Source organism: Anarrhichthys ocellatus, unplaced genomic scaffold (genome assembly GCF_004355925.1).
Source record: "Anarrhichthys ocellatus isolate YVR2014 unplaced genomic scaffold, GSC_Weel_1.0 scaffold16, whole genome shotgun sequence".
Taxonomy (NCBI): domain Eukaryota; kingdom Metazoa; phylum Chordata; class Actinopteri; order Perciformes; family Anarhichadidae; genus Anarrhichthys; species Anarrhichthys ocellatus.
In genome coordinates this window covers 2,785,110-2,799,950 of record NW_022280046.1, presented here as the reverse complement: position 1 = coordinate 2,799,950, position 14,841 = coordinate 2,785,110, and the positions used below count along the sequence as shown (strand labels likewise).

General features: G+C 40.5%; 1 protein-coding gene across 1 annotated transcript in view; it reads right to left on the bottom strand.

Annotated features, from left to right (window-relative positions):
* The window catches only part of sfswap (splicing factor SWAP), a 40,790-nt gene extending 26,729 nt beyond the window's left edge, over positions 1 to 14,061 (bottom strand). The window contains exons 1-7 of the mRNA XM_031855537.1: positions 13,705 to 14,061; positions 11,880 to 12,043; positions 9,481 to 9,612; positions 7,446 to 7,522; positions 4,645 to 4,870; positions 4,331 to 4,431; positions 3,495 to 3,645 (exon numbers count right to left, since the gene is read on the bottom strand). Of these exons, the coding sequence (XP_031711397.1) occupies positions 3,495 to 3,645; positions 4,331 to 4,431; positions 4,645 to 4,870; positions 7,446 to 7,522; positions 9,481 to 9,612; positions 11,880 to 12,043; positions 13,705 to 13,904 (1,051 nt within the window). The 5' untranslated portion in view covers positions 13,905 to 14,061. The remainder of the gene's footprint in view (positions 1 to 3,494; positions 3,646 to 4,330; positions 4,432 to 4,644; positions 4,871 to 7,445; positions 7,523 to 9,480; positions 9,613 to 11,879; positions 12,044 to 13,704) is intronic.
* Between the last annotated feature and the right edge of the window lie 780 nt (positions 14,062 to 14,841).

The following is a 14,841-nucleotide window of genomic DNA, read 5'->3' as shown; positions in this document are numbered from 1 at the left end:
ATGCCAAATGCTCGCTAAACAAGCCTGCTTTTGACAGTTTCTATTTCAAAATGGGGTTGTACTGTAGAGAGGGGTTGTGTTGCAGGGGGGGGGGGGGGATTGGGTTGTAGGGGGGGGTTGTATGAGGGAACATCTATGCTTTTTTTTTTAAAAGCCACAAGACTTCATTGAAACCTCACAGAACACAGGACTCGCTGGTGTGTTTCTCCAAACTGGGTGCATGCCAACCGCTATCTACTGTTAGAAGTACGGAGAAACAATTGTTTAATGTGAAATGATGGTGCTCTCAGCTAAGGGATGATTAACTAATTCATTCCAGAGCATGGCCATGGCAAACTTTTTGTATTTATTTGAGTCCATGTCAACCTTGGCGAAGAACAGCAACAGGTCAGGGAAAAGTCATCTGCCACTGGAAATAGAAACTGTCAAAAGCAGGCTTGTTTAGCGAGCATTTGGCATATTTGTCACCGTGTTGACATTACATTTCATGGCAAAGATAAAGCCTTTTATGACGCAGCAATGTTTCCCTTTCGAGGTATTAAGTTGACCTCACACCCATGGTTTGTCTCTCTTTACTGTAAACATAAAAGTGAGCTATCTGTGGTGTTTTTGTACACGCTGGCACACAACCTGCAAAACTTGAACATGAAACCAAGTGACAAAAATGATTCAAGCTGAGCTAATTACTGTGAGTGCTATTGCAGGAGCTTGCTTTAAGATTTTCCTGACCTTAGTTTTGACACCGTATATTTCTGAGAGTGGAAGCAAAATGTAAACAGCTTCAAATTGGCCTCTGGGCTGCAGCACATCCGTGTGGTTGCTGTGGTCAAACCTGAAGAATTAAGTGGTGTGCAAGTGTTCACTATACAGCTGTGATGGGCTTTTTTTTCTTGCTGAAGCTTGCTTTGGTTTTGTCCTGTTCACTGTCAAGCTATGTTTTTGTTTTTATGTTGCGTTTAATACGTCTGTCGCAGTAATTCATTTAAATTAGCGGTGGGAACAGAATATAAATCAAGATGTGACCTTTGTGCGAAAGGGTCATCTCGCCTATCAGCGGGTTTCTATTACAAAGTTTCTTTATTGAAAGGAGAATGGGGAAGAGGAGGGGTGAAATACAGGGACAAGGACAAAATAAATGGTCAGTGTCAAAACAGAGACAGTGTGATAATAACACATTAGTCACTGAGGTAGTTTAATGACACGTCCGATCGTCTCTGGTAAGGAAAATGGAAAACCACAGCACAAAAAACCTGACATACGCTAGAGTTAAGATAAAGACTTAAGATGTAGAAGTGGAAGGTCAAAAAGGAAATTTAGGTGATTGGTTGGTCAGATAGATGAGATGGCCACGGAGATGGATGATCAGATCGCTAGATACATTTCGTAGATTGACTTGACTGTTGAAGTTAGTAAGTCCTTTCGGGGGTGCTCTTATCGTAAGGGTCAGAGGGAGTGATTAAAGACAGTAAATTAAGGGAGACAATCCAGTACAGAAGAGATAATGGAGCAACTCGTTATCCACGCCCTGTATTAACATCATAAGTGGCAAGAGGACAAGGGAAAGCTTTCTCATTGGACCATGGATGGGCAAATTAGCAGACCCCCATTTTGAGCAACAATGCACATCAATGGCATTAAGCAGCTCGGTCATCCACAACCAATTTACTAATATCAACAGCCCCATTCCTGCAGCAAAGTTCAGGTCAAAGGACATCCTCCACAACTGTTTCAGAGACGAATAAATTGCAGTAATGGACAAGTTAACACTCACGGGTCAGCGGGGACCAATGCCCATGGGTTTATTTATGCAACCATTTCAGGGGAGGATGAAGACATAGATGAAATAAGTACTTAAGAATAAGATGACTAATGTGGAGTGTGTGGGGGGGTGTGACTCATCATGGATAGGCCACCTTGCATACCGCATGTCCACGAGCCAGCCATTCTTTTGAATCGAATGGAAGTGCTATTGTTTTATGTCATTTATTTTCAAAATTTCATTTTCATTTTCTCTTCGGGGGGAGATTGCAGGTCAGCAATGTGTGCAACATAGAAGTGGTCTTCATCATCTGAAAGCTGGGAATCTGGAGATGAACTTGCAGCTCAGCCCTGTGTGTCAAATTGTTCTGGTCATGAATCTGCAATAAACATTACATTTTGTTTAGGTGTGCATTTAAATGAGAGTAGATCGTATGGTAAAGGTTTAGAACAGTATGATGGAAGTATTTGGTGGCCTTTCCCATGCTCCCATGCACACGTATCATACGTTGTTGCAGCAACTTTTGGGTTGATACCATTTGTTGCACTAAATTGCTGCAAGATTTAACCTTTTTTGATCTGTCGAGAATTTAAAAAAATAGTCATCATTCATTCCAAAATCCCACAATTAAGACCCCAAGACTTTTAGGAAAAATGGTCTCACTACAATGAAATGGCTACTATGTGGACTAACATCATCCCACATGAACACAACCGGGCTCATAGGATCCACAAGCTTTCCAGACATACCCAAAGAAAACATTTTTAAAATAGGCAAAAATAACACATCTATACAGCATGCATGAATGTGATTGTAATAAAGTGGGCGTGTCTGTAAAGAGGAGACTCGTGGGTACCCATAGAACACATTTTCATTCAGCTATCTTGAGGTGAGAGGTGAAGGGAGCACTGTGAATTTGGCCATGCCAGTTTTCCCTCACCAGAATGTTGCCTAACTAGCACGTTACTTAGCCTCCTTCCCGTTTGAGCCTGCTACAGCCTCTGAGATATAGTGAAGTCGGATCTTTAACCTTAGTAAAAGAGGTTGGAAGAGTTAATTGTTGTTCTGAGGTGTAATCCTGTATATCCGTCTAACTTACATGTTCGGCGTTTGTCAAAGCGTGTGGGAATGCAATTCTTGAGTAGGACTATGATGAGATCTGACTATACCTTTGACGTAATATACACCATTTCTAACACAAAGAAGATGAGTTAAAATCTGTAATTCGTTGTGTTTTGGTTGAGATGCAGGTCAGGTCCTCTGGTTTTCACCTCTCAGCTCAATATTACTTTGATGAAAGGTGCCTTTGTATCAATAATAGATTATGGTCAGCATTAATTAGTGGCGAGCGTTATTGAACAACCCGCAGTGGCAGAACGCCTTTAGCAGAAAAACTTTTTCAAAATGTGCGAGGGCGAGTGGAGGACCAAAGGCATCCTCAGGGGAGCTGTTGGCTCTGTATGTAAACTGTTGAGGACCCGGGCTTGTTTTTGATGTGCTGGAGAAGACACTGCAGACCTTTTATGTACTGGAACAATGAAACAACACAGCTATGATGGTTTATAGTAGGACTTGCCATGCCCACCCTATTCACTTTGATAATAGAACTGGCACCGATGCAAAATTGGAATACAGTCACGATGATGTAATTCCTTCTTTTTATTGATTTCCCTGTTGCAGCGTATGTGAATGGCATCAGCTGTTGCCTAGCAATGCCATTCCGGTCCATACTCACGGTCAGCGGTGTACTGCGCTGGTGTGCTGGATACAGCCGGGTCTGTCACTTCTTCTGCTTTGGTCGCCACTGCTGCTGTGCCGTTCCTCTCCTGTCGGGCTTTCCGTACAAGTGCTGCCAGAGGATGGTCTGGGTCCATTACTTTAAGAGGCTGCAGAAGAAGAAGAAGAACAAAGCTGGTTTGGTAAAGATCGGCATCGCACTATGATGTTATTTTTTTTCTGTAAATAAATACTAAAGCCATTGGTGCATTATAGGAGATGCAGAACCATTTTAGAGTAGTATTATAATACATACACCAAATATTCAAAGCTGTGAAGTCAGAAACCATGAAATGCAGAGTACTATTTCAAGGTTACATGCAGAATTTAATAGTTAACCGCATAAAATATGAACTACAAAGCATTAGTAGAAAATTGGAGTGGCTGATAAGAAATGGAAAGCCCTACTGATGGGAAGCAACTGTCACACTGCCTACAATTAAAAGGAGCTCTTTATGTTTTCAAAAAAACAACAACATGCTTCCTACTGCTCTGTCAAAGACTAATGACTCTCCTGACAATGTACATGAAAACACTGACAGCATGAAGAAAATAGTTAGAGTGCAGTAACAGACACGGGCAGTGCTAACAGCATGTAGCTGTAATTCACATGGCAGGCAGCGGTCGCCTACCAGTCGGAATTTGCAGCATACTTTTGCATTGTTAAAAAATATTTTCAGTTTGAGGCTGTTTTTCTTTGACTTATTCAAATGTTTTGGAGATGCATGGTTTTCACAGGACTAGCGTCACAATATAAAAGTAGCCCACTGTGTCCAACAGGTAAAGCTAAGTTACCTTCACCAGCTCCTCCAGACGAGAGCACCTTTTAGGAGCAAACAGGCTGGGATGGAGGTAACTGCCATCCCCATCATCATCTGAATCATCAGAGTTGGATTCTAGAGCAAGAAATCAACAACAACAAAAAAAAAAGAACAAAGTAATGAATATATGTACGAACAAGTGATTAACATCATGATTAATGCAGAGCGTTGATGTATCTGACTGCATTATCTTGTTCTGTTCGATTGCTCGTGTACAACAGATGCGATATTTCTGCATTAATTACAGTACGCGATCATTCTCGACATCGGCTGCTTTCTATAACTCACCCTGCGACTGCTCTTGCTTCTTGGCGGAGACGAGGTTGTATCGACCTTCCTTCATGGCCCGCAGGATGTGTCTGTAGTAAGGGTTCAGGTAGTGGTCGAAACGAAGAAAGTCGAACTGGGAGTTACCGGACTGCTTTGCTTTCAGCACGATCTCAAACTGAGCCCCCTGCTGAGACACAAAGTTGGCTGTCCTCTCGATGATGTTATGGGTCTTGATGGTTGCCGGCTACAAAGAAAAAAAAAAAAAATCAAAAAATTTGCATATGCTTTAAACTGAACATATCTGAATCTATAACCATTTTATGTGCAAAAAGCTGTAAATATTTCACGTAGAAGCCAAAAATAGTGAAGATTAAGGATCTGTATCACACATAGGGTTGCAAAAAATCCTGGAATATACAAGGTGGAAACTTTCCATGGGAATTAATGGGAAATAACGGGAATAAAATGGAATTATAGTGGTTATTTGCTGATGCTGTATTTAACATCTAATTATCATATGTCATATGCAGGTAGAAACAAACCTTTTGCCAAATCAAAAGTAGACAAAATCCTTTAATTTACCAAATGCATACAGTGTGAAATTTGCCATGTGGTGAGTTAGCTTGCTGGGAAATTGAAGAATAGGTAAAGGTACTTTGAATATTTGAGCAGACAATATGTGCCGTGTGCAACCTTAGGGTTTAAAGTGAAAACCAATTGATGACACTAAAGAATGGGTGAACTGTGTACTTTGCTTCAAGCTACTCTCTGCTGGTTAAATGAAATATCAAAAACATACATATAACATATATTCACCCCAGTAATGTAATCAACACTTGCATGAACGCATGCAGCCCTTTGGCTCAAACGGTGCAGTAGTGTCAGCAAAAGTGTCTGATGTACAAGCAATTCCTATTTAATGCGATGCTGGCAAATGTACATGTAACAGTAGAGTGTGCTGCTGAATGTAGTGCATGGTGAACTAAATGGGTAAACTTCTATGTGTTTGTATGTATGTACCCCCCCCAAAACAAGTTCACAATCAAAAGGTATGACTTCTAGATTGAAATTGTGCTAAATCCCAGAGCTGTAAGCTGTCATTATTATTGGCCAACTCGCTTTACCGCTACAGTTTACCAACCCTTTGAGTCAAGTGAGTGAACCTGACGGCTGCACATTACATCAGAATGCAGTACACACTTCATGGATGGCTTCTTCATACTGAGGACACATTTTTGGCCCGGAGGCATTTTCATGCCCGGCATTCTTCTGTTCATTTCGATGACATTAATAATTAAAGTACACATGGGGTGAAAATCTGTGAAACAAGAAATGATCCATTACTCATTCATTAGTGTATCCCTTGTGTGCCTTTAATGATTAACCAGTCATAACCTAGAGAGTGCAGAAGTATCCGAAAAGAAGCCACATATCTCATCAAGATAAAAGACCATGATTGTGTTCTACGCTGCCAAGGCCCTCCTGACATACGAGGGCCTCTCACGCTCCCATTTACGGACGTGGCCATTAAGTAACAAGGGGACGTGCGTAATACTTGTTTTATGTTGACGTGCTATACACAAGGAAAGCGTCTCACTCTAATCGGATACATATGTTGCACATCACATAATGTATTATCTCTTGTGACCACTGTCGGTAAATGCCATTACAATAATTGTATTTTAACAGAAGATCCTATCAACAATAAACGGTGTGCCTGCATACTTGTTCGTCAGTGGTCTGAAATGAATCACAACGTTCCCGTTAGATTCTTTGACACAAGTCAGTCCCTTGCTATAACTATCAGATAACAAAATGAGAAAAAAACACACAAATGTACTTAAAAAATAATGAGAGACACACTGCACTGAAATGAGAGAAGGATATTCCCTCACAATCTAGGGAGTAGACGCTTATACGATATGCATATACGCTCTGTGTTTATGCACAGGGGTGTTTTGGCTGTTTCATACCCAGCATGCTATATACTGACTATGCACACAGCCCATGCAACCGTTAAAGCTCGTCGGCCTTCTCATGCATAAAGAGAGCAGCTGAGGAGAGTCACTGAGGGTTTTGGTTGCGGTCTGGCCGGGTCCAGAGGGAACACAGAAACACCAGATAGAACAAAAACAGCAGCAATGCATTTCAAATTTTTCTCTCAATTTTTTCTTGCCTGTTGTTCTCATTGGATCTTATTTCAATATGAAGCATTGCATATATGTATATTTCTTCATACAGCAAATATGTGCTGTTTTGTAGCAAAAATGTGGTGACATCGTAAGAAAATGATTATGACATAAACCTTTCATTTTAAGGGGAAAAAGGAAGAGGTGCTATTTCACATAGCTAATGCTTGAATGGCTATTGATTAGACTGTCATCCAATGATGAGGTATGTCAGGGTGGCTTTCCACCTCAAAACTATTTCTGGTGCAAACCCTCTACAGTCTACCTTCCTACAATTTCAGAGAGAAGTCACAGGAATACATACTTACTGTTAGACATCCTGAGCCCGACTCTAATACGAATGATCAGACCAATCTTTTCAGCTTGTACTCCAATTATTGTTGTCTTTAATATGACAGCGTTCATAACACGACATGTTTATGACATTCAAATAGGTTAGACATGTCGTTCTATCAATTTGTTGCTGTCCAGTAGGGCTCCAACGATACAGTACGGGGATCAAATTCTGGCACACACAGGATACACGCTATGTAGACGTACGCACATATCATGTTTATGTGTTGTGTATATATAAACTGTGTATGAGCGCAGAGTAGGGCATCAACATCAGTGGGGATATTTAAAACTCACCAGTTCCACATCAGGAGGGATAGCGAGTCCCGGCAGAGCAACAAACGGTTCCTCGCTCTCCTCCGGCTCTACTTCTTCTGTGATGTGAAGAGACGAGTAGGGCGAAAAGAATGAGATGAACTTGTGTTAGTCATTTGTAATGAAAGGTAAATAGACCCTGCTGGATATAGATACATATATATATATAAACATTTTAAAGATGGGTGAACCACATGCCCTCCAGCATTCTATCCATTATACAAATAGATCACAGAACAGTACTACACTCTTCATCCTCTGTTCCTAACCTTCACCTGCACTCGATGAAAATGTACAGGTCAGCTGGAAACTAGATTAACATTATTAATGTTGCACTGGGGGCGGTTTGCGCAGCAATGAAGGAGATAAGCTCCTCAATTCAAAACATTGCATTTATGGGAAAAAATAAATAATCCAGCCTTCCCACAATTCCTGTGGATTTCACTTGGCACGTCGTGTAAGGTGGGTCACGGGCCTGAAAGCCAAGCAGTTTGCACGTGTTCACTCAATCTTATGTCACGTCTCAACTCCAGTTTAGTGATAATATAATGGCCCTTCAAACAGGGTCCCCAACTATTTTTTTATTTGTTTTTGCCACTGTCCCGAAAATCATTTAAACCACTCTGAAGTCCGTGTAAAGCATGACAAATTCTAAATGTTATCCTTTTACTTTGTTATAGTACTGTATAAGACACTTTTCTTCATAAAAACACACAATTCAAATGATAAGGTAATTAAAGTTTGTTTTTTTATTGATTAAAACAAATGTAATGATGTATTATAAGCTGCTTAGATCGTTGTGTTAAGAAGATAAACGGGTCATAATTCATCTCTAATATCTATTTATGTTGTTGTGAAAACAACTGTATTTTTCAAGTTTCTCACAAACATTACATTTTACGAGATTACATTTGGACACATAACGTTATAATTTACCTTTGCCCAATAGAACATTATCAGAGATCGGCAACTAGAAAAGCATTAATGCCGATGTCCTGATTGCATATTTTACTGAATATTGTCGGATAACGATCAGTCAGTAAAACTTCATTTCACACCGCGATTTTAACGTTAAACTGTGTAATTAATCTGCGGTTCACACTCATGCCGAACCGTGCATTGTGGTGGGGGACATTTTCATGATTTTGTATTTGTGATAATGTCAAGGACTATAAAGAAGGAAAGTGAAAACGTGACAACAAACTGTAGCAGGGATTCAACTGAAACCAGCTCCAAATGTTAATGGCCAGTGTGACATGACCCTTATTGACTTATTCCCAAAGGACAAAATCGTACTCTCATCTGGAGTTTTGGCAGATGCAGTCATACTCTGAAATGGCTCGACAATCTCCCCAGAGAGAGGCATTTAGTCTCCATAACTGTCAGGCCACTGGCTGAGACAAAGTGCTTCCAGCTATCTCTACATCAAATATTAAAAGTTGCAAGCGTGTGCGTGTGCGTGTGTGTGTGATATGAATGGATGACAACCAGAGCAGACGCTGGAGTTCACAGGTGATTAGCTGTCTAAATGTCAAACCTCCTACCACTCATGGTTAGAATTTAAAAAACATTTTTTATGCAACAACCGCAGGGCCTCAACAGAGGGTTGTTACAAAGAGTTATAGTTACGTTTTATGGTATCCTTCTGTAATATTGAATTAAATATTAGTATGTTTGATACTGCGCCCGCTGCAGGCACAAAATGTTCTTCGGCAGCCTCCTCGAGGTAGCATATTTGCAGATGGTCGCATGGATTAGACTTAAAATAAGAAATAAAAATGAAATGAAAAAAAGACAACATGGATTAGACAGACCTTCTGTGTTCTTCACAGCAGAAGACAAAAATTCAAAGTCAAGCAGCTTGGTTTGCAAAGCACCATTCTGTGAGTTAGCTCCACAGTTAAAAGCTTTGTTTCGCTCTTCTGGTTTTGTGTATGCAAGTACGTACGAATGACCGACCTTGTCTGAGATCGCCTAACTTAACTATCCGACTCGTTTGTGAGCGATGTGTTCTCACCACATTCCTTGTTAGCGTCGTCCTCCACGGTGGGCTGAGAGGGATCATAGTAGTCGGCGCTGTATTTGAAGGCCACTGCAGTGTAGGTGCCTTCATCAGCCAGAGCCTCACTCAGACGTTTGTACTCCTCCTCTGAGGGAAACAAGACAACACACAACGAAGAAACATTTACAACAAAGGTTGACCATCTTTTTTTATTTATTTATTTATTTATTTTTTTTATTTATTTATTTTTTTTTTTTTAAATCAGATTGCAGAACTTGACGTATTTCTATTTTGATGTAGCACTGCATAACTGTATAACATCCACCTATTAGGAATAATGTATGATACTATGTACCTATAGTTTGTTTTGTTTGGCTTGAATCGGCAGATGATTTGGTAAACTCGGAGCACTTTCCCCTTTGGTTCGGTATCTTTTCATTCAGAGGAGGAAATTGCTAAAAGCCACAGAGGAAGAAGGTCCTGCAGAAGGTTGCATTTGCCCAAAAATCAATGAGGCAACCCACTGTGTTGCTAGCCCAACTCAGACCCCGAACTGTTGCTTTCACTCATCCGCATCCCAGTGTGTAGATCGCACTTCAAAACTCGCAGGATACACATTGCAGTTGGCTCAGGTCGAGGTTGAATCACGTTACACACTGATGCCTTCGAGAACCCCTTGGTACTAAAACAGGGTCTCTGTAGATAAAACAGGTTGATACTATCCAAAGTAAGCTATTTGGCTATTGTGACCAAAACACAGTCATTGTATGATTATTGGCATTTATATGTTTGGACAGTTATTATATAGTAAGAATAACAACGCTAAAATATTCTATTCTAAATGATCTAGTCCTTGTAGAAGCACGCTGAGCAACAGGAAAGACAGAAAGAAAGTTACTCACCGGTTGCTAGACAAATGTACATGGAAACTAACCCTTTCCTATTGAAATTCATGGCAAACTTTGTCTTATAAAAGAAGCAAGGGCAAAATTGCCACTAAAAATATCAATATTTCTAATGCTTTCCTCCTGCTGTCCCTTCAGTGGACAGATGGGTAATAGCCTAAGTGAATGGGGTCAGGCCTCCAGCTTCAAGGGCAAACCAGCCTGGAGGGATGAACCTTCTGTAGCGAGTGTGAGTGTGTGTGTGTGTGTGTGTGTGTCTGACACAAATAATTAGCTGTCTCATTCTGTCCTGTCAGTTTGGGCATAAGATGCCATATTTCACATGAAACTGTGGCTTATCAATTCAATTGCGGTCATTAAGTCTGTCTTTCAGAAGGGTGCTTTGTCATCAAAACAGCCTGTTTCATTATAATGTAAAACGACTGAGATGCAAGTATCTAATGGTTGAAAGTGATTTCCATAGAAATGGCAGCTGTTGAGCTCAGAGTCAAAGCCAGTCCTTTTTAAAGGAGATGAAAAGCTGAAGATTGCCTTGGAGGGGGCTAGAAATCATGACGTAGGAAGCCTAGATTGAAGTATACACCAAATGGTAAGATTCTATCTGTACAGACAGGTTTGTCAAATTGGTGTTAGTCTATTTTAAAGTGTTAATAGAGGACACTTAGATTAAAGATGTCCGGGGACACTGATTCAAACACTGACTGCCTGATAAGAGAGTGACCATTTTAACTTTAAAAGTGGAGACAGACATCAGTGATAAAAGCCAGAAATAAACACCAGAGTGACGAAGATTTGGGAGCTTTTTGAGTTGACAGAGGCCATGCAGCTGCACACTGTTGGCATTATTTGTGAATCGTTATGGCTTGACCTGCAACCTTGGCTACCACAGACTTATTAGGCCTAAGTGAGAGCTTCCTGCGAGGATCAGAGACGTCAAAAGGTTCGGCCTGCAGCCAATGGGAATTAATATCTGCAAGCATCTCGCCATTTGTAAGCATAACATCATGACATCATGCCAGTAAGAAAAAAAGCAACACTTGCCAATATTTACGATCATATACCACTGAAACAACATGTTGCAGCAATTTAAAAAGTTTCGTTGAATGGTAAATAATTAGTATGAATACATATGTTCATAGAAGTGTATGTACACGGAGTATATTGTACACAGTAAACAGAAATGGTTCATTTTAAGAAGACATGACCTACTTAATTTCTGTTACATTTACCTCCCTTTGAATTTCTAGAGTCAAAGCATGTATGTGGGTAGTGAAGTTATCTCACATTGTGTTTAATATACATGTAATTACGTTTGGTCAGGACTTTGCTGTGGCTCATTGCCCCGTCACGTCATGAGATGATGGGGTGAAAGATAGTAACGCCGGATGATTGATGGGCCCACGAAAAGTCTAACAGGATTAGTACATCGTCTGCTAGCTAGCTGCCTTCATCAAACAACGATGACTAATTCTAGTGTGTTTTGAGTTTCAGATAAAGCACCCCGCCCACCTTGTCTGGCCTCCTCTTCCAGCAGGTCGGTGTGCAGAGCCAGGTACCTCTCCTCATCGCACAGCGCCTCAATCCTGGCCTCCTCCTCCGACAGCTGGTAGGATGTATTCCAAGACCCGCTGTCGTACTCTGAAAGGTCATGTAAGTGACCGCGCCCATCGTATCTGTCGGATGATAACGAGGATTAGAGAGAAGGAAGTCGACAAAGCTTTTTATACACAATATGGACCTACTTACCGAGGGAGGGGGAACGAAAACCCCAGATTTACATTAAAAAAAACGCTCTACCGTAAAATACTTAAAGTTAAAATGTATCAAAATACACAGTATAATAATGCACTAATTAAGTCCTTGGGCTTAATTGTCGATAGTGCTCTTAAGATACCTAGCAAGCTCTCTGCTGCTTATTTCCTTTGTGGACAAGTCTTACAAACCCACAACCCTACATCCAAAAGAAAAACAAACGAAAAAGAAAACAAACAAAGCAACTCGCCTCTTACCTTACAGGGTTTCAATTCCCCCCTGTAACACTCATCACTACGTCTACACCTGCAAAGAGAGTTACATTCATCACACAAACCCGAGCACATAAATACCTATCCGCAAGAACCCAAATGGACGACATTTTCCAGGGTTCGTCCCTCTACGGCACTTCCCAGTTGCGGTTTCTTCACGAAGACAAAGAAACGGGGGTGCTGTGTGGTTGGCATTCGGGGTTTGGCCGGACCCCTTAAGCCTACCTTGCTGGGGGGGAAAACTGGGTTATGTGATAAAGACACACATATAAAAGGCTGTACAAATGAAACACAAGTTGGGCCACCGCAGATCAAGGTGATTCAAAAAAAAAAGAAAAGGAAATGCGCTATTTTAAGGTTGGAGTAAGTTATGATGTGCTCTGCATGGACATGGCAATAAAACATTACTGCATCGCATGCAGCCATCGTTTTGTAGCAAAGTTAAAAAGCACCTATGAACCCTTTTTTAGTCAGTCGAACCCCACTGTTTCACATTGGCATTGAGATATTTTGAATCACCTTAACTGCTGTAACTTTAGTCTTGGTTAGAATTTGCTCTGGCCTTGTGGACTGTGGCACTGCAGAGCACTAACCCAAGTCCTCTCGCTTTGTGTACGCTAAGCTTTTACTGCAAAAACTCAATTTGAAAAAAGGACAGAGAGAAGGACACTTCTTCTGTGTTGTACTCCATCATGACTGCTAGTTGTATTCTACTAATAAGTAGGCCTATGCCTGGGTTTCCAGAGGAAATTCTCCCCAACATGTCAAGATGCAAAGTCCACCTGAAGCTAACATTTAAACATCTTTTGTCTCTAAATTAGACGCCATCGCCAGTGTATGAGGAACACAGCACAAACTACTGCAGCAAGATAGAAATAGCTCTGCAACGAACCCTTCATGAAGGTTACAATGTTTCCTTTCTGTTTCAACATGCAGTGGTGTCCATTATGTACACGACATGTGTATCAATGTTGTATTAGACCGCAGCAGTTTTAGCTGGTGTGACTGATACATTGGCAACTGAGTGTATATCACCGTATAGATAGTTCAGCATCATGGCTAATGTTAGCAAAGACTATCAGGAGTTTGCATCTTCACACGTTATTCTAGAAACATCAGATACCATTTGTTGTCAGTTTCAAAACATCCAAAATACAAGTTTGCAGACAGGAAATAAAACATTCGTCGCCAGTTGCAGGTGTTCCCAAGCTTCTGCAAGACAAAACTCCCAAGTGGTCCCTTGCATTGTGAGGCTAACAGTAAGGATAGATGGTTAGCATAATGTTTCGGTCTACGTTTGTTCAACCGACCTATCAATCATGATGTTCTTCTCTCCCATCCATGGGATGAGATGTTTTCCGTGTTCATGGTAAAGCGCCCTTTCGTCGTCTGGAAACAGTTTGCAGGCATATCCGAACACCAAGAGGTCGGCGTATTTATCACTGTCACTCACATCCTTCTTCACCGGTTTGTTGTTGTGGTCCTTCTTTGCCGCTCCGCGACGATACATCTCCCAATTAGTCGTGAAAACAAAATGGCTAGCGAAATAAAATAGTTGTAACAGTATAGTGACGGATTTTTGAGAGCCAAATAGCCTTCATGTGGTCCAAATGTTACGATAATCCGTGGCGTTGTACCCCAAAACTAGATTCTACGTGCCGTCTGTCGCCATGTTGGAAAGGAAGCAAATGCACTTGTGTATCCAGTCCGCACTTACGACAATTTGTCTGCGTTGTTAAAATGAACCCTAATGAGAAATAATTATATTTAAAAATATATGTAAATTTTTTTAAGCTGTATGTGATAAAAAAAAAAAGTGCATATGAGTTGTATTTTTACCAGCGAAGTCGTTTGTCATTGCTCGAATGTGCTGGTGGTGAATTGATCTGACTGAAACCTTTCAACCCAACATTACATCTGCACGAGGAGCGTTAAGGGTCAAAGGCATGAGTGTACTTGGGTTTAAAGATATTCATATTACCCTGGATAAAGTTATTGTTTGTAAAATGAACTGAAGGACAGAGTGTATACATGTATACATAAATAGAGCTTTGGATTTAAATCAGAAACATAGTAATAGTCAGGCAGGCTGTGTATAATCAACACTGCAGTGATGGGCATATTATCTATCCCTGTTTTATGTTCATTCTATGTCTATTTTTATTTATTGTAAATCACTTAACAGTTAAGTAAAACTCATGTACTCTTCATTACTGTTGACCATATTGATATTGCTTAATTGTTTCAGTTTTTTTCAATAGATTCTTCCAAACTCCCAAGACAGGCAATTTTTGTTTGTATGTTTTCTCAAACAAAATTCAGTATATAAGAGCTAGCATTAGCTTAAGTGCAATGACAACTGTGCAACTGTTTCATTATGTACAGTATTTTTGGGAGAGGAGATAGATAGATAGATAGATAGATAGATAGATAGATAGATAGATAGA